Source organism: Ranitomeya imitator, chromosome 10 (genome assembly GCF_032444005.1).
Source record: "Ranitomeya imitator isolate aRanImi1 chromosome 10, aRanImi1.pri, whole genome shotgun sequence".
NCBI classification, from domain to species: Eukaryota; Metazoa; Chordata; class Amphibia; order Anura; family Dendrobatidae; genus Ranitomeya; species Ranitomeya imitator.
Window position 1 is genome coordinate 43336836 of NC_091291.1, and position 20846 is coordinate 43357681.

The 20846-nt window shown below is 45.5% G+C and overlaps 1 protein-coding gene across 6 annotated transcripts in view; it reads right to left on the reverse strand.

The window, feature by feature from the left end:
* Positions 1-315: 315 nt before the first annotated feature.
* The window catches only part of LMTK3 (lemur tyrosine kinase 3), a 94723-nt gene continuing 74192 nt past the window's right edge, over positions 316-20846 (reverse strand). For 3 of the 6 annotated variants that reach the window (XM_069742693.1, XM_069742696.1, XM_069742694.1), the window contains 4 exons: positions 7401-7759; positions 1681-1792; positions 837-1082; positions 316-660 (listed from right to left, as the gene is read on the reverse strand). In XM_069742693.1, the coding sequence (XP_069598794.1) occupies positions 644-660; positions 837-1082; positions 1681-1792; positions 7401-7759 (734 nt within the window). In that variant the 3' untranslated portion in view covers positions 316-643. The remainder of the gene's footprint in view (positions 661-836; positions 1083-1680; positions 1793-7400; positions 7760-20846) is intronic. The other 3 variants (XM_069742697.1, XM_069742698.1, XM_069742695.1) reach the window with 2 other exon arrangements.

Below are 20846 nucleotides of genomic sequence, written 5' to 3' on the forward strand. Positions count from 1 at the left end.
GAAAAATATTTGCATCACTAGGGTTGCTAGGCTTGCATTGTAATAGGAAGTCAATATGACTGGTGCCTTCGTGGCCTAAATATCCATGTATGATATATAAGATCTCTACACTTTGAAATGGATCTTAGCTCACAGAAAAGCTAAGAATATGAAAAATGTAAAAAAAGCGATACAAAAAGAACTGTAAACCGAGGCTGTAAACACTGCAGTCCCATTCACTTGAGCCCACAAGACGCTGATGTTCAGACTGAAGACCAAAGCTGGAACTGGACATCAAATAAAATGGAGTCAGTTTGGCACATTATTTTTTTTTTTCAATATGAAGAAATCATCTTGCACAGTAGACAAGAGAAGAGCTGATTATCCAAAATATCTGATGAAGAGTTCCCACGCGGGCTTGATTATGAAGAGCATGTATAGGACGGTCAAATATGTTCTTTTGCTTCATAAATTGCAATCTGCGGTGCTCGTCTATGCATGGATCTTGATAATCCAGAGAGAATCTACCTTTGTGGAAAAAGAGTATATTTGCTCAGACATAAGCAGAGAAAAAGAACCATAGAAAGTCCATAGAAAAGTAGCATGAGGCTTCACTGACTCTGGTATGACAGCCAGATCTCTGGGAGGCCAAAGCGTCGACTCTTCAGTTTTCAATAGCACCTAGAGAAAAACACAAAGGTCATGGATCTCATGCTGACAGAATTACCGTAACAACTTTATTTTACAATCATTGTCAAAAACCATTTGTTCAACTCAACAGTTGAGTCTTTAGGTTTGGACTCAAGTTTCTACTCAACCTCTACTATTTGGAGAAATGAGTCAATGATGATACTAACCTGCGGATGGAACTACATCTGAATCGCATAATGGAATATGTGGTTCTACAGCAGGCGAGACAGTGAATCGGGTGAACCTTAGTGAGTCAATTAGGTTTCCTTCGACTCGCTTTCCTTGAAGTACAGGAGGTACTGATCCAGTAGGGCTTATAGGTGACTTGAGAGCTGCGCCTTCAGCTGCCATGGGAAGGAATGTGGAATTTTGGGTCATCAAGGGAAAGTCATCGTCCCATTCAAAACTTCCACCTATCAGACACAAAAGCCACATTATGAAATAGAAATCATATATTAGGGCAATATTGGTTGTCCTGCCCCTTCCACATACGTAGGCTTCTCCTGGTTTTACTTGGTGGTCAACAGATAAGACCATTCAACAGAAGACTTGTCAATATCCACGATTTTGTTGGGACAAGCCAATAAAGTAGGAGATTTTTTGCAAACCCGCCCAAAAAATTGGGACATAGGTTTTTCTTGTGTGGTCTTAGGGTGAGGTTTTAGTGTCCTAATTTGATGTATTGAAATGCTGGATAGTATGCAATAGCATATCTGTTGATGAAGCTAACAAAGCTTTGTGCATTACCAATGTTTTCAGACTGCTCAAGTGTTTCTCTTTCATTTTTTAGCCAGTAGCTATGTGAGGAGGTGTTAATGAGATGATATCTGAGGGCGTACTGTGTACAATTGACATAGGAGAAGTTGAATGTTAGAAATGTAGCCCCTTTGGGAGAATGGAGATTCTCAGTTATAGCTAAGCCGGAATCTCCTGGGACATTCTCTTTAAATATAATGACGTTGTAATTACGTGGATGTCAATGGCTTGTTGTAGGACATTGACATTGCTTACTGAAACCATCGGCTGAAGAGAAGGCATCCAGACTTGACTCCAGTGAAGGATTCTGGGAAACTTGATCATTTTCTGGTGCATTCGGATTACTTAGTTCATTGGTAGGTGTCTCCTATAACAAACACATGCAAAACAAAATCATAACAAAGATCAAGGTGACTTGAGCTCCATATGAGCAAATCTATGAAAAGCCACTAATCTAAGAATTGTACCCTCCGATTCATGAAGAATGGGGTGAACAAAGTTGATCTTGAGAATAGGGCATGCTGGAGTCAGATGCTCCTGATAGCGCATGCTTCTTAATGAATTCGGAGAGTCTGTGCCTCCTTGAGCCTTGCCACAAGTCTTACCGCCACCCAACGTGCTCCCTTCCCGCCATAGCTCTGCCTATTTTGGAGGAACTGGGTCGAAACTGTGGTGAAGTTTCTTTTACTTTTTTTTATATATATTTAGGACACAGCTTACAAAAAGTAATCACAAATATATAATTACATTTTGTAATTTTTAAATCAGTCAATAACTATCTAAAGACCATGGATTTATAGACCTAATTTTCAATCGAAGCGTGGAACCATCTTGTAGATGGCACGATTTCTCATTGATCTCTCTGCACGACACATGCTTCTAATGCACATCCTTGGGCAGGAGAAAACGGGTAACGCTCTGCTGCCAGGAACAGGGTTATTTCATTAGACGTGTGTTGCCTGCCTCTGCTTCAGTATCCATCACTGTCCCCCTGGTTTCTGCTCTGCTTGCTATGTTCTCACACCAACCAAAGCAGCGAGATTTCGCGATAATCTGCAGGATCTCACCGCTTAGTGCAGGGAGAGCACAGAGGGAGTAATATTGTATGTGTGGCTGCTGGGGACATCGCTTCAGGAGGAGAGTCACCAGGAGTAGGTACTTTATTACGGTAGTTTTTCTGACCTTTGGGCACCTGGTCAAGTGTCCATGACTGATAGTCACATGCAGGGTTATTTGCTGCAATTTTTTCTACAGCCAAAACCTGCTCTCTTAGCAAAAAAAAACACTGCATTCAAAACGTCTGTTTTTCACAGCATTTTTTATTTGTTTTTGTGTGCGAATTACATGCATGCTTTGTCTATAGCACATATTTACTAAAGGTAGTTTTATTCTCCAAAAAACGCATAAAAATTATGCGAAATTGCCATTGCGTTCTTTAAAGCATTTTTCACATTCTCTTGAGATTCTATTGGTGAAAAAAACACTGCAAAAATGCTGAAAGAATTGACATGGCTACAAAAGGAAATTGGCCACCGAACAATTAGGGGAATGTGCCATATACGGTACCCAAAAAAGACAAAAAAGTGAAGCAAAAGGGGAAGGAGATACTGAATAGGCACTGAAACCCTGCAAGATTGCCAGAAACTAAGATAATGAAAAATAGAAATATTTTATTAAACGCAAAAAGAACAAATGGGATTTAAAACATTTAGAAACAAGAGATATATTGGTCTCAACAGGGTGATGCATGTAGAGATCCAAACTTTATTTACCTATTCCCGGCTGCGATCTGAAGGTGAGCGATTTCATGTATGCAGTATATGGCCAATAAACTTACTTAAATTGCCTGGGTCACTGTATCACTAAATTCACTAGCGGAAACACCACTGCCTTACATATGGTGGAGAATGCGGACAGTGTGAATTGAGACGTACCCCGAAGAAAACTGTATATCGGTGATTAAGTCCGCAAAGTTATAAGTCAGTCCCATGGACAATATGTAGGAGATACTAAAACATTTGGTCATCACCCAACAGCAGGAGCTGCAGTTTCAGCAGCAAAAGCAGGGCAGCAGCAGGTGCAAAAGCAGAAGCCGTACCTGCAGCAGCAGCTGCAGCTGACTAAACCTGAGTCTACAACAGATTACGGTCCCGCGAGAGACTCTGTGAGAGACAGCCCCACTGCTGTCCTGAGGCCCAGGACAAAGTCAGGTCATCACTGATGAAAATGAGTCCGGAGGATGACACAGAATTTTTCCTCACTGTGCTTGAATGCACAGTGGAGTGGGAAAGCTTGCCAATTTCCAAGTGAGCTGAAGTGGTTGCCCCATTCCTGATGGGAGACGCCCAGAAGGCTTACTTTGACCTAAGTCGGGAGCATGCCTAGAACTATGGGAAATCCTTGCCCAACTGGGGGTTAATACATGTGTACGGGCACAACGAGTGTACCAGTGGTCTTTTGTGGAGACCCGACCCACTAAGTCTCAGGTGTATGACTTGCTGCAGTTAGAAAAAAATGGCTCCAGCCTGAGACTTTAAGCCCAGCCCAGATGGTATAGAGGGTAGTAGTTGACCAGTTGGTGTGAACTCTGCCAGTAGCCATACAGTGCTGTGTGGGGCAAGGGGACCTGGGGAACTAAGATCAGGTGGTCAGCCTGATCAAGTGCTATGTGGTCACCCAGAATTCATATGGGACTGTGTCCCACTGCGAGTATCACGCCGGGCCCTACAAGCTCAGGAGCCTGGGAAAGGCATAAGACCTTCTGATGGGGTTAATCTAAACCTTACAAAAACTGAGGGGAGGGGCCTAGTATCCCCTAAACCAGACTCGCGGACCAGAGGTGTCACCGCTATCAGGTGTTAGCAGTGTCAAAGGCCAGGACATGTAGCTTCCAACTGTCCCCTGACTCCTGAGCCAATGGACTGTGGGTTTACTCGATGGGTTTCTATGTATGCCCAGACTGTCTGCACCACGGGAACAGATGCTACACAAAGTGAAACCCATCTGTGCCAGGTACACGTCAACGGGTACCAGACAGGCTCTCTTGGACTCAGGGAGCCTAGTGACACCAGTCCATGGTAGGAAAATTGGTGTTGTTTGTATACTTGGAGATCTCAGAGAGTATCCAATGGTGGAGGCTACCTTTTCCAGCCCTTGTAGGGCGATTAAACATACAGTGGGAGTGGTAAAGACCCTTCCATATGGGCCTGTTTTGGGAACAGACTTGCCCCTTTTCTAGTCCCTATCGGAGAGCAAAATTAACCCTTCCAATGTAAATGTAAATCCGAACACTGAACTTGAAGATCCTTAGTAAGGGACACCTGCTGTAGGGGTTACCATCATAGGCAAAGAGTGTAATCCTGATAGGTTTCCCCTTGGAGCTGTAAGGCATCCAGGGGACTTTTGGGACAGTTCACCTCCAGGATCCCACACTAGGTCACAGGAACAGGTGATAATGATAAATGGGGTGGCACAGCAACCTGGGGCAGAGGCGGTTTTCTCTCATATGGCTGTCAAACAGGAGTTGTTATATTGGGTTCAAAAAATCTGTGATGAAATAATAGTTCAGCTGGTAGTGCCCCAATCATACCGCTGAGTGGTGCTTGAGATGGCACATGCTGGTAGGTCATCTGGGTAAAAAAAATGCAAGGCTGTATTCTACAGCAGTTCTTTTGAGCCAGCGTTTATTCCAAGGTTTTGTGAGTCATGCCCAGAGAGTCTGCTGACCGCGCCCTCAGCAAATTTCCATAGTCCACTGGTTCCTCTGCCTGTTATCGGGGTAGCCTTTGAGAGGATTGCTATGGATTTGGTTGGGCCAATAGTGAAATCAGCCTGTGGACACCAACACATATTGGACATAGTGGATAATGCGATTCATTACCCGGAGGTAATTCCTCTTAGTCATACCTTAGCAAAACTTACTGAGCAGGAGCTGTTTGCCATGTTCTTCTGCCTTGGGCTACCAAAGAGATCCTTACAGATCAGGGGATTCCTTTTATGTCCAAAGTCACTAAAGAATTGTGTAAACTGCTCCAGAGTCCAGATCAAACAGTTTTGTACGTCAGTCTGAGGGTCTAGCAGAAATATTTAATAAGACCTTAAAAATCTATGTTAAAAAAGTGATAGCTAAAGATAAGAAGGACTGGGATATGTTGTTGACATATCTAATGTTCGCCATATGGGAGGTACCACAGTTTTCCACGGAATTATCTCTGTTCGAACTATTACATGGTAGACATCTCAAGGGCCTGCTGGACATTGCCAAAGAAACAGGGGAGCAAGAGCCCACCGCTCAGAAAAGCGTTATAGAGCACATTGCGAGTATGCAGGATTGGATTACATACATAATGCCTATCGTAAAGAAACATCTCCTGAATGCCCAGACAGCTCAGAGCTGAGGTTACAATGGAAAAACTACAGCTAGATCCTTTAAACAAGGGGTTAGAGTGTTAGTTTTGGTACCCACTGGAGAAAGTAAGTTCTTGGCCAGGTGGCAAGGCCCATATGAAGTCCGGGGCAAAATTGGGGAGGTGAACTACAGTGTGTATCAGCCCGGGAAGAGGAAACCTGAGCAAATTTACCATGTCAATCTATTAAAAGAATGGAAAGACCAGGAATGTATGATTACAGAGCCGACTCCGGCCGCATCTCTGATGGTCCCTCTGATATCAGTCCGGGTAGATGCTTTGAACGAGGTAAAGATTAGTGAAAATCTTTTGAAACCACAGCTACAGGAGGCTTGGAAGTTAGTGCAGAGGAATACGGACGTATTTTCAGAACTGCCCGGTCAATCATCTGTGATCCGGCATGACATTGTCCACGAGCCTCGGGAAGGGTGTGAATTACACTGTACCATGTTCGTGATTCCAGAGGCAAGCCATCTTGGAAGAGGTAAAGAAGATACTCCAGTTAGGAATGATTGAAGAGGTCAGGAGTGAGTGGGCTAGTCCCATTGTACTGATTCCAAAGCTGGATGGATCGTTACAGTTCTGTAAAGATTTTCGGAAATTGAAGGAGGTGTCAAGATTTGCCCTTTATCTAATACCCCAAATTATATATTATATGATCCTATTACATTTTTTACTCAGGTTGAGTAGATCTTAATTTTATGTTTCTCCTTAAATAATATAATGTCCAGCAGGTTCGGTTGACCTATTATGTTTGTATAAATTTCCCTATGTCCCTCCTAACCCCATACTGTTAGTTTTCCTCCCTCCTACTACATTGGTTTGATTGCTTTCTCTATGTACATGTATATATCCTTCGGTGTGTATTGTTACTCCTTCCCCAAAAAATGTAATAAAAATAATTTGAAGAAATCTAAGATCTGAAGGAGGCAGAGAAAAAGAATTTGTCAGTGCCAACGATATTATCCAAATATATCATATATTTTCAGCTTAAAGGGCATCTATCACCAGGTTTTAGATATATTCTTAGAGAAACAATGTAGAGGCACCGAGCCTTTATCTGCTGCAGATGCAGCAATTCTCTGAATGTTGAGCTCTGTACAACTCTGCCCACACCACTGATTAACAGCTTTCTGCCTATGCACATCAGTGGTGGGGGCGTGGTTGGAATACGAAGCAGTACGTTTACTAGTCCTCTAGTGATAATCACCTGCTAATAAAACGGATTTTATCAAAACTACACTATGCGGCCTCCTACTAAGTGACACATCATTGAAATCAGGATACCTGCCCCAACATTATACTGCTCTCAGATTAGATGGCAAAAAAACTTGTGACAGATTCCCTTTAACAAAGCACCATGTTGGGTACAATAAGGTAAATGCATATAGATTTTACTGTATTTTCTTGCATAAAATTTCTACTTCCAGGAGTATAAAAAAAGTCATCCCACCCCACCCACAGTTTGACAAGCCTTGATGACTTACATATTCTATGCCCTCTTACGAGTATGGTATTATGACTGCATTGTTAAAGCATTACCATTACTCTCTTTAATTTTTTTCTTACCTGGTCAAATAAGTAAACTGTTACATCATCAAAAAAGGACACCATTTTTCGTTTTCGATCAAGGTCATCATCTACCTCATCAGCAGATTTCGGTGACTTTAGAAGACTCCGGAGGTTTCGTCCATCATCCATTTCCGTTACTACAATGGGGACTCCTGCAACCTCTCCTTCAGATTCGGAGCCTGTTCTTTGATGCTCCGGAAGGCCAAAGCCTTCATCTTCCTCATCCTCATCTTCTTTGCTATAATGAGCATCTCTTTTTTCTTCATCACTGTCCCAAAAAGACTTGCGTCCACTGGAGCTTTGGAATGCTTGAAGGTTTAATGGTGGAAGAGACAGAGAAAGTCTTGCCACTTTTGCTACAGGGTTAAAAAAGATGAACGAAATGTAATCTGATAAAATGTAATATAACACTACAGTACATTCCTGAAATAAAACTCTATAATAAAATAATTTTAATTTCCGCTCTATGGCTTGCATAGTTTAAAGTTTCCCCCCCAGGAAAAAAATACTATTAGTGACTTTAATGATACAGTTAACAAATATGAAAACAAGTATCTTTTAAATGGTTATATTACTTTTTCATGCTGTTTTCCTAAATGCTGTTTTTACTTATTGACGAGCTTATTGACCTTCCGTTGTCCACCGATCCGTGCGAGGCTACCGCCAGCTTCCGTTCCCAGCAATGCATTGCGAAATTACCCAGATGACTTAGTGGTCTCGCGAGACTGCCAAGTCATCTGGGTAATTTCGCAATGCATCACTGGGAACTGAAGCTGGCGGCTGCATCGCGCGCATCGGGACAGCTTCACTGGATGCAGGAGGGTGAGTATATAAGTATTTTTTATTTTTATTCTTTTTTTTAACAGGGATATGGTGCACACATTGCTATATAGTACTTGTCCTGTGTTATATACTGGGAGGCTGCTATATACTACGTGGCTGTGCTATATACTGCGTGGCCTGTATTATATACTGCATAGGCAGTGTTATATACTATGTGGCCAGTGTTATATACTACGTGAGCTGTGTTATATAATGCATGGCTGCTATATATTACGTGGGCTGTGTTATATATTGTGTGGCTGCTATATATTACGTGGGCTGTATTATATACTACGAGGCCAGTGTTATATACTGCATGGGCTGTGTTATATACTACACGGCCAGTGTTATATACTATGTGGGCAGTGTTATATACTACATGGGCTGTGTTATATACTACATGGGCAGTGTTATATACTACGTGGGCAGTGTTATATACTACGTGGGCAGTGTTATATACTATGTGGGCAGTGTTATATACTATGTGGCCAGTGTTATATGCTACGTGGCCAGTGTTATATTCTATGTGGGCTGTGTTATATACTATGTGGCCAGTGTTATATACTACGTGGGCTGTGTTATATACTACGTCGGCAGTGTTACAGTATATACTGCGTGGGCTGTGTTACATACTGCATGGGCTGTGTTATATATTGCGTGGGCTGTGTTACATACTGCGTGGGCTGTGTTATATACTGCATGGGCTGTGTTATATACTGCGTGGACTGTGCTATATATTACAAGGGCTGTGTTATATACTAAGTGGCTGTGCTGTATACTACATGGCTGTCAGTGTTACGTGGCCTCTGCTATATACTATGTGACTGCTATATATACCGTTTACATACATACACTATGTTCCAAATTATTATGCAGATGACATTTTTCTCGGATTTTCCTAAATGGTCGGTGCAAATGACAGTCAATCTAATAAAAGTCATCACCCGTTAGAGTATACATCGAATTTTATTGAAGAAACCTCCCAATGATAACAGTATAATCTCCAAAATGAATAAAAATTCAAAATGCACTGTTCCAAATTATTCGGCACAGTAGAATTTCTAAACATTTGATATGTTTTAAAGAACTGAAAATGCTCATTTGTGGAATTTGCAGCATTAGGAGGTCAGATTCACTGAACAAAAAAGCTATTTAACTCCAAAGCCCCCTAACAGGCCAAGTTACATTACAAAATAATAATCTTTATTTTTATATAGCGCTAACATATTCCGCAGCGCTTTACAGTTTTGCATAGATTATCATCACATAGGACCCCTTCTTTGATATCACCTTCACAATTCTTGCATTCTTGAGTTTTTGGAGAGTTTCTGCTTGTACGTCTTTGCATGAATCAGAATAGCCTCCCAGAGCTGCTGTTTTGATGTGAACTGCCTCCCACCCTCATAGATCTTGTGCTGGATGATACTCCAAAGGTTTTCTATAGGGTTGAGGTCAGGGGAAGATGGTGGCCACACCATGAGTTTATCTCCTTTTATGCCCATAGCAGCCAATGACTCAGAGGTATTCTTTCCAGCATGAGATGGTGCATTGTCATGCATGAAGATGATTTTGCTCCTGAAGGCACGTTTCTGCTTTTTAGACCATGGAAGAAAGTTGTCAGTCAGAAACGCTATTTACTTTACAGAGGTCATTTTCACACCTTCAGGAACCTTAAAGGGCCTTACCAGCTGTTTCCCCATGATTCCGGCCCAAAACATGATTTCTCCACCTCCTTGCTGACGTTGCAGCCTTGTTGCGACATGGTGGCCATCCACCAACCATCCACTACTCCATCCATCTGGACCATCCAGGGTTGCTCGACACTCATCAGTAAACAAGACTGTTTGAAAATTAGTCTTCATGTATGTCTGGGCCCACTGCAACCGTTTCTGCTTGTGAACACTGTTTAGGGGTGGCCAAATAGTAGGTTTATGCACCACAGCAAGCCTATGAAGGATCCTACACCTTGAGGTTCGAGGGACTCCAGAGGCATCAGCAGCATCAAATACCTGTTTGCTGCTTTGTAATGGGATTTGGCACTGCTCTCTTAATCCAATGAATTTGTCTGGCAGAAACCTTCCTGATTATGCCTTTATCTGCATGAACATATCCAGAAAGTAAGATGGGCACACTGTATAGTTCAGTGAGAGAGGTGCTGGCTGGACATCTAACGTCACATATACAAAAAAACAGCCGCACTCCATGTTAAGGACCGGCGGAACGCACCAAGTATAGATGATATGAAACTAGGTGCGTTCGCAGTCCAAGGTCCACCATGCAGGTAAAGACCCTGCTGCTAGTAAGACGGACTATATGGCGGTACTAAGTATACACACATGGGTTAACTTCACCCTGCATGAAGGAAGCGATCCTGTTGCGTCACAGGACCGCAGTACCGCACATAGAGCGCGAGCAAGAAATCAGCGAACTCAACCCCTACTCAGGATTGAAGTTCGATTAGACACTTGCTGGCACAACACCGCAACTGGGTGTGTAAGGAAACTAATAAATAGAATATAAAGGCACGAGAGTGCGTGCGGTGCCACACTGACGGACGCCACTAACCACCCAGGCTTGGGTAAGGAAAGCGCAGAGGAAGCGCACGGCGCCGTACTGGCGGACACAGCAACTGGACGCTGTGATGTGTGTTACATGCAGATGGCTAGTCGGGCGCTAGATAGCTACCATCATCCGCGAGCAGTCAACAACACTAGGGAGGGATACTTAGGAGCTTTCATCCATCGACATACATCCATCTACACACACACATTATCAAGACAATACTAGCGCATGGCCGTGCGGTCATGCGCAGTTTATATAGTTGCAGAACAGGAAGCAGCTACAGAAGTTTTGCCCTTTCAGGACCTGCCAAGAGGACCAATGGGATGTGCTGCAGTGCCTGAGCATGTGACCCTCGATCTCCAACGGGAGATCTTGCCCTGGGCATGCTCAGTGTGTGCAAATAAGGACTTAGTCCCAGAGAAGCCCGCTCGCTGCAGATCAGTGCAGGGTACAACAGGAGAGCCAGAAAAGGCAGCAGTAACCCCCTGCACAGAATCAGTCCCAGCAAGATGCTGGGAGCGGCGCCTCCGCTGAGCAGAGCCCACTGCAGCCGAAGCAGAATGGGAGACTGCAGCAGACACGGATCGAGATTCCCCCTGTGCAGCAGAGGAAACTCGACTCCTAACATTACCCCCCCCCTAGGGCCCCCCTCCTTGAGCCTCACTACGCTCAAAAGCTGCAATAAGCAGCGGAGCCTGAATGTGCTCCAGAGGCTCCCAGGTTCTATCCTCTGGGCCGTGACCCTTCCAGTCCACCAGATAAAATTTCTTGCCACGTACCACCTTGCACCCCACAATAGCATTCACCTCAAACTCATCCGTGGATGAACCCGATGTCCCAGCAGATGACTCAGAAAACCGGGACAAATGAACGGGCTTTAAGAGGGAAACGTGAAAAGTATCGGTGATACCAAGGCGTGGAGGAATAGCCAAACGGTAGACCACAGGATTGACCTGTTCCAGAACCTTAAACGGGGCAATGTAGCGAGGAGCAAACTTAGTGGACTCAACTCGCAGCCTGATGTTACGGGCGGAGAGCCACACTAAGTCGCCAGGAGCAAAGACCGGAGCGGGGCGCCGGTGTGTATCAGCCGAAACCCTCATTCTCTCCTTGGAGGCCCGGATGGCATCCTGTGTGCGGTCCCAGATGTCACGTGCCTCCACCGCCCAGTCTGCCACCCTAGAATCGGTGGATGACACGGGCATGGGCACAGGGACACGCGGATGCTGGCCGTAATTAAGGAGAAAAGGAGTCTGACCAGTGGAATCAGCTACGGCGTTGTTCAAGGCAAATTCCGCCCAAGGTAGCAAACATGCCCAGTCATCCTGCCTAGCAGAGACGAAATGTCGCAAATATGTCACCAGAGTCTGGTTGGTTCTCTCCACCAACCCATTCGTCTCGGGATGGTATGCAGAGGAGAGGTTTAACTCTATGCTCAGTAAACGGCAGAGCTCTCTCCAAAACCGAGACGCGAACTGGGGACCCCGATCGCTGACAATCTTATCAGGCATACCATGCAATCGGAAAACGTGCTTAATGAACAACACCGCCAAGGCCCGTGCAGAGGGTAACCGAGGAAGCGGCACCAAATGCACCATCTTAGAGAAATGGTCGGTGACAACCCAAATAATGGAGCAGCCACGCGACTTGGGTAAGCCCACCACAAAGTCCATCCCGACCATCTCCCAGGGCCTGTCTGCCACCGGTAGAGGGTAAAGCAACCCAGCAGGCCGTTGCCGAGGAGACCGATTCTGAGCGCAAGAAACGCACGCCTGAATATAGTCCCTGACATCTCGGGCCATATGCGGCCACCAGTATGTTCTCGCCAAAAGCTCAGATGTCCTCTTGGTCCCAAAATGCCCACCCACTCTGGAGGAGTGAGCCCAAGAGAGAACCTCCGGTCGCCAGTTAGCTGGTACGAAAGTCTTGCCCGGGGGCACAGACTCTAGCGAAACCGGAGCTACAGTTCTTAGGCTCTCAGAAGGGACAATAAGCCGAGGCTCCTCCTCCTCCTCCGATGACACTACGGAGCGGGAGAGAGCGTCAGCACGAACGTTCTTCTCGCCGGAGAGGAAATGGAGAGTAAAATGAAACCGGGAGAAGAACAGGGACCATCTAGCCTGGCGAGAATTCAGCCGCTGGGCCGTTTGTAGATATACCAAGTTCTTGTGGTCAGTGAAGACTTGGAAGGGAAAGCGAGCTCCCTCCAAGAGATGTCTCCACTCAGAAAAAGCCAACTTCATGGCTAGCAACTCCCTGTCCCCGATGGAATAATTCCTCTCCGCTGGTGTGAAGGTCTTGGAGAAGAAGAAGCAAGGATGCTTCCAACCTTGAGCATCCTTTTGGAAAAGGACTGCTCCAGCACCAACGGATGAGGCATGCACCTCCAAGATAAATGGTTTATCAACATCGGGGCGATGTAGGATGGGAGCGCTAGAGAAGTGTGACTTGATCGAGAGAAATGCTTTGGAGACCTCCTCTGACCACAACTTGGGATTTGCTCCCTTCTTGGTGAGGGCAACCAAGGGAGCTACCAAAGTTGAGAAGTGTGGAATGAACTGGCGATAGTAATTAATGAACCCTATAAAGCGCTGCACTGCTTTAAGAGAATGGGGTTCCTGCCAGTCCATTACAGCCTGTAGCTTGGCAGGATCCATAGCCAAACCCTGGGCAGAGATGATATAACCAAGGAAAGGCAAGAACTCCTGCTCAAACACACACTTCTCCAACTTGGCGCAGAGGGAGTTTGCCCGTAAGAGGTCGAAGACTTTGCGAACATCTCTCCGATGGGAGTCCATATCAGGAGAGAAGATGAGAATATCATCCAGATAGACTACGACCGAGGTGGTGAGCATATCCCGGAAGATGTCGTTCACAAAGTCTTGGAAAATGGCTGGGGCATTACAGAGCCCGAAGGGCATCACCAGATATTCATAGTGCCCATCCCTGGTGTTAAAAGCCGTCTTCCATTCATCCCCCTCACGGATGCGAATCAGGTTGTAAGCACCCCGCAGATCTAACTTAGTAAATATCCTCGCTCCCCGTAGCCTATCAAACAGCTCAGATATCAGGGGTAATGGGTACTTGTTCTTAACGGTGATGGCGTTAAGACCCCTGTAGTCTATGCACGGACGTAAGTCTCCAGTCTTCTTCTGTACGAAGAAGAAACCAGCCCCTGCCGGTGACACTGACTTCCTAATGAATCCTCTTGCCAGATTCTCTTGGATGTACTGAGACATTGCCTCCGTCTCCGGGAGAGATAACGGATAGACTCGACCCCGGGGAGGCTCAGCACCAGGCAAGAGGTCAATAGGACAGTCATAGGGGCGGTGAGGCGGAAGGGTCTCCGCAGCTCTTTTAGAGAACACGTCTGCATAGGGCCAATAGTGCTTGGGGAGAGAGGAAAGATCTGCGGGTACCTGTGTAGTAGCAACCTGAACGCACTCCCTCTGACATCTACCCTCGCAGGATTTACTCCATCCCAAAATTCTCCCAGAGGACCACTCAATATGAGGAGAATGGTAGCGAAGCCATGGTATCCCCAACAGGACCTCATCAATTCCCTCAGGAATGACTAATAGGGAGATTATCTCCTGATGTGATGGAGACACAGAAAGCGTGAAAGGAATGGTTTGGTGGGTAATCTGTGAGGGTAGTGTTGACGGTTACAGGCTTGGCGAGCATCACCAAGGGTATTGCGTGACGCTGGGCAAAAGAGGAAGACATAAAATTACCCTCTGCCCCAGAATCCACGCATAGCTCGACCATTAGAGTGGATGGGCCTATGGTAATTGTCCCCTTGAAGGACAACTTTGAGGCAAACGTCGCCGTGTCTAGTGTACCTCCTCCAACTGCCACTAGACGCTGACGTTTCCCCGACCGCTGAGGACCCTTGGAGGCAAGATGTCCTGACTGCTGGCAAAGATGACGGACCCTATGTGCACGGGCGGACTGAGATTTGGATCCCGCTCGTGTCACCTCTAAGGCCTCATGTGACTCAGATGCCTGGATTGAAGATTCCAAAGGTTTGGCGAAGGTGGGAGCCAGCCGAAACCTCTGCCTACACTGGGCTCGCTCTAACCTCCGCTCGTTAAAACGGAGGTCAATACGAGTAGAGACAGTTATTAACTCCTCCAGTGTGGCAGGAATCTCCCTAGTGGCCAGAGCGTCCTTAACGTGATCAGCCAGGCCCCTCCAAAATATGGGGATAAGGGCTTTATCCGACTACTCCAGCTCAGAAGCTAAAGTATGGAAGCGGACGGAAAAATGGCTGACCAAGGACTCACCCTGAGTTAATGCCAGTAGTTGGAGCGCTGTGTCATGGGTGACTTGAGGTCCTAAAAAGACCTTTTTCAGAGTGCTCAGAAACAACGGAGCACTTTGCACCACATGATCATCACGCTCCCACAGCGGCGTAGCCCACTCCAACGCCCTGTCCGACAAGAGAGAGACAATAAATCCCACCTTAGCCCGCTCTGTAGGAAAACGTGCAGCCAGGAGCTCGAGGTGGATAGAGCACTGACTCACGAATCCCCTACAAGTTTTGCAATCTCCAGAAAATTTTTCTGGCAACGGGAGGCGAGATAATGTCGGAACAGGGGTGGCAGTGGACAATGTTGCTGCAGCCACGCTAGCAGCCTGTACAGCAACTGCTGTAACATCCACAGCTGAGGTTGAGCTCTCGAGAGCCGACAACCTACATTCCAGCTGCTGGATATACCGCCAAGATTGCTGAATGTCCGCCATTTACTAGCCAGACCTTGGCGCTAGTATTATGTTAAGGACCGGCGGAACGCACCAAGTATAGATGATATGAAACTAGGTGCGTTCGCAGTCCGAGGTCCACCATGCAGGTAAAGACCCTGCTGCTAGTAAGACGGACTATATGGCGGTACTAAGTATACACACATGGGTTAACTTCACCCTGCGTGAAGGAAGCGATCCTGTTGCGTCACAGGACCGCAGTACCGCACATAGAGCGCGAGCAAGAAGTCAGCGAACTAAACCCCTACTCAGGATTGAAGTTCGATTAGACACTTGCTGGCACAACACCGCAACTGGGTGTGTGAGGAAACTAATAAATAGAATATAAAGGCACGAGAGTGCGTGCGGTGCCACACTGACGGACGCCACTAACCACCCAGGCTTGGGTAAGGAAAGCGCAGAGGAAGCGCACGGCGCCGTACTGGCGGACACAGCAACTGGACGCTGTGATGTGTGTTACGTGCAGATGGCTAGTCGGGCGCTAGATAGCTACCATCATCCGCGAGCAGTCAACAACACTAGGGAGGGATACTTAGGAGCTTTCATCCATCGACATACATCCATCTACACACACACATTATCAAGACAATACTAGCGCATGGCCGTGCGGTCATGCGCAGTTTATATAGTTGCAGAACAGGAAGCAGCTACAGAAGTTTTGCCCTTTCAGGACCTGCCAAGAGGACCAATGGGATGTGCTGCAGTGCCTGAGCATGTGACCCTCGATCTCCAACGGGAGATCTTGCCCTGGGCATGCTCAGTGTGTGCAAATAAGGACTTAGTCCCAGAGAAGCCCGCTCGCCGCAGATCAGTGCAGGGTACAACAGGAGAGCCAGAAAAGGCAGCAGTAACCCCCTGCACAGAATCAGTCCCAGCAAGACGCTGGGAGCAGCGCCTCCGCTGAGCAGAGCCCACTGCGGCTGAAGCAGACACGGATCGAGATTCCCCCTGTGCAGCAGAGGAAACTCGACTCCTAACACTCCAGTCTTGGTTTCAACGTAGAAAGTTTTTTTGTTTTGTTTTTATTCAAGTGCACAGGCACCACCAAATAATTTTTAAAGAGAGCAAACAAGTGATTGCGGACAATACGGTAACACGGTAACGTTTCGACCTGGCACGGTCTTTTTCAAAACCTCACTTAAATGGGAGGAGTGGTAAGGAAGAGAAGGTATGAGCAGAGAGTCCCCAAGGACAGTTCCAAGTAGAATCCAGGAGTAAGATGTCCGTATCATTGGTGGTGCAGTCTGCAGTTTTGAAAAAGACCGTGCCAGGTCGAAACGTTACCGTGTTACCGTATTGTCCGCAATCACTTGTTTGCTCTCTTTAAAAATTATTTGGTGGTGCCTGTGCACTTGAATAAAAACAAAACAAAAAAACTTTCTACGTTGAAACCAAGACTGGAGTGCGGCTGTTTTTTTGTATATTTATCTGCATGAACTCTGTCTGTGCTCGGTTTCAGTCACAAATCTCTTCACAGTATGATGATCACAAAGTTTTTGTGAAGTATCTACTTTTTTCATACCTTTTCCAAACGCTTTTCAGAAGCAGAGAGATCGTTTTTATTTCTCACATTGCTTGAAACCTTTGGCCTGCTTAATAATATGGAACATCATTTTTAAGTAGTTTTCCATTAATTAGAATCACCTGGAAAACTAATTATCACATGTGTTTAAGATTGATTTCAGTTATCTATTGAGCCCTGAGACACAATACCACCCACAAGTTTATTTGAAAAGCAAAACAATTAAATCTTTATGACACTTAAATCCAATTTATTTGCATAATAATTTGGAACACAGTGTACATACATATTCTAGAATACCCGATGCGTTAGAATCTGGCCACCATCTAGTTCCCTAATAAAGTGATTTGCAGTGTTTCTAAAACTTTCAATGCTGGACTTAATTCTAAGTAAAGAAAATTAACATTTTGTCACTTTTTTATAGTGAACTACCAAAATTGTAAGAAATTTACAAGAAGCCCAATTTAACAAATCCATTTTTGAGTGGTTCAGAGACACATCTAGCATACTGGGCATGTGCAGTGTTTAAACAACATATCCGTTAATGGAACACATAATGGTCCATCAGCCATTATGATCTGTTTCCCATAGACTTTAATGTTAAAAAAAAATAAGTGATCCAGTTGTTTGTTTGTTTTTGCTGGACAAAAAAGTTGTGCAGACTACAATTTTTGATCCAGATAAAAGTAGGCATTTTAGGGTATTTCAGTCCCAAAATGAATGGATTCTGTACTGGATCAGATTATTTCTGATTATGGCATCCCAAAAAGAATCCAAAAATGGACAAATACTGGACATATGAACATAGCCTTACAGATTCAGGTTTCTGGAATGAACATAGAAAAAGCCATAGAAGTACAAAACCCAGGTTGGGAGAACCCAAGCTTAGTGTGCCGCGTGTCTTGTGTTCTGGATTATTGTCATGTTGGAAAAGTGCACGTCTACCAAACACACAGAGTGATATTAGTTGAGTGTGTGGGGATGTGGGATGCCTTTTATCCTACGGATTTCTTTGCCCGGGGAACATGGAGCACTGTGTTCCCCGGTTGCTAGGCAACACTCGACGCTGCTGTGTCTGGTACTAGGCAGTGGTGAGATTCTGTCCATTCTGCTGTGCAAGTTAGCAGGGAGTGGTTGTCTGGGGATGATTGAGAGGTAGTCAACACCTGATCAGTTCCTTCAGCATTAGGAGAGCTATTTAACCATGCTTCCTGCTCAGGTCGTTGCTGTTTATTGCAGTTCCTATGTGCTTTGGAGGTGAATGGTGTTGGCAATATTTGAAGCTATCTTTTCAAGGTTTTCATTACGGTTCTTCCCCTTGCCTCTTTGTGCTACACCACCAGGCGTTCTTGCAGAGGTACCCACCTGGTTCTTGACTAGGCACCAGCCGCATCACCAGAAGCCAGCTGCCAGTCGACAGTGGGCCTGGTAAGGGCTCTCCCAAAGTCCCCCTTACATCTATGCGAGCTGAGTGAAGAGTAGTCCAAGCCCTCAAGGGCCTTCCTAGCTGTTCAGCGCTTGCGCCAAGTGCATCTGTGGCTGCGCCTCTGCTGGTTTGTTGTCAGTCTTGCTGGGTCTCTCTGCATAGATGCATAACAGAATAAACAGACATTTATATCTATTTAGGTATATATGCAGCACCCCAGGGTCCTGGTCGTTGCAGTAATGTCATTTTCCTCTAGGGGAGAGTGATGTTACGTTTGGAGGCAAAGAAGGACATTGTAATCCAGGTATCACAAACATACAACACATTTCACACTCCAGGCCACCAGGGGGAGCTCTGCTCCTATTTAATAGGGCACTCTTCACACTTAGGTTAAACTGGTTGCCTGGGGATGAAGTTAGTAGTTGCTGGCTGAGCATCACTCAGGTAGTTGGTCCCTGACAGGGGTGGGAGCCTGTCAGAGATCGAGACAGAAGGACATGGAGTTGTGTATGCCCTGAGAGCTGCAGCTCCCAGAAAGAGACACTGAAGGAGAACTGTATTGTAGAGAGGGTGAAGAAGTCATAGCAAAGGAGTGGATACCAGAAGGAGTTCTGCCCTACACAGGCTACCTCCTTCTGAGGCGCAGGATCCCGGTAGCCGGAACACCGAGGGAGCAACGATCCTTTATGCCTTGCTCCTGATCTCTTTAACTAACCGGTGGGGGCAAGTTGGTTTACCAAGCTGGATCTAGGGTGGATGAGTAGAAAATAGTCTTCAATACCCCCGAGGGTCATTAGGAGTATTGTGTCATGCCCTTTCGGCTCTGTAATGCTCCAGCAGTGTTTCAGACACTTGTAAATGATATTTCCCGTGATCTTTTGGGTATTTGTGTAATTGTTTGCATCAATGAAATCCTCATCTTCTTCAGAGACATGTGCGCACCATCCTGAAAAGATTGGAGGATCATTACCTTTATGTTAAAAAAGAAAAATGTGTATTCAAAGTGTAGGGAGTTGGAGTTCCTGGAATTCACTCTTTCCCCCATGGGGTTTGGATGGACTATGAGAAGTTGAGTATGGTGTTGGAATGGGCACAACCTGTTAACCTCAAAGCACGGGGTTTTGCCAATTATTACCAAAGGTTTACTAAGGGTTTTTCAAAGGTGGTAAAACCTCTCACCAATCTTACCTATAAGGGGGCAGACATGTCTAATTGGGGATTGGAGGCCAGTAATGCCTTTACTACACTTAAGAAAACATTTTCCTCTGCTCCAGTTTTGGTCCAGCCTGATGACAATGAGCCTTTTGTGGTGCAATTGGATTCCTCTTAGGTACGGGTCGGAGTGGTGCTCTCTCAGGTTTCCACCGCTCTAACACATTTAAGGAATTGTGGGTTTTTTCTCATAAAATTCTCTCCCCTGGAGCTCAATTATGACATCGGCAATCAGGAACTTCTTGCCATCAAGATACCTCTGGAGGAGTAGAGGTATCTCCTTGAGGGAGCTAAGCACCCATTCACAGTGCTTATTGACCATGAGAATCTGTTTTATTTTTTTAGAGAACGCTAAGAGATTGGACTCAAGAAAAGCCTGATAGGCCATGTTCTTTGCCATATTAAATTTTTCGATCTCTTACCTCCCTGTGACCAAGAATGTTCGGGCAGATGCTATCTCTCTGAGTTGTTGTCCAAGTGAGTCAGAAATTATGGAACTTTATTTCATTCTTTCAAGTGGCATTGTAGTCTCTTCTGTCAGTTTAGCCTCCTCAGACTCAGAAGTCTTACAATAGAGTTATTTATGCCCTTTGGTTCCTTTGGCTCAGTTGTCCACTGCGCAGGACTTGGTAAATTTGTTCCTCATTCAAGTGGTAAGATTACATGGGGTTCTCATGAATATTGTCTCAGACCATTGGTCCAGGTTTATCTCCAGATTCTGGAGCTCTTTCTGTAAGCGTCTCAGGTCAGAACTTTTATTTTTATCCTCATATCATCCTCAAACTAATGGGCAAACTAAGCGAACCAACCAGTGTCTGGAGTCCTGTCTAAAATGTTTTTGCTCCCTAACTCAACATCATTGGGGATCATATTTAGCCTTGGCAGATGTTGCCCTAAACCAGTGTTCCCCAACTCCGGTCCTCCAGAGCCACCAACAGGTCATGTTTTCAGGATTTCCTTAGTATTGCACAGGCGATAATTGCATCACCTGGACAGGCAAGCATTCAATCACCTGTGCAATACTAAGAATATCCTCAAAACATGACCTGTTGGTGGCTCTTGAGGACCGGAGAACACTGCCCTAAACAATAGACACCACGAGGGCTTGGGAATGTCTCCCTTCTTCTGTAATCTA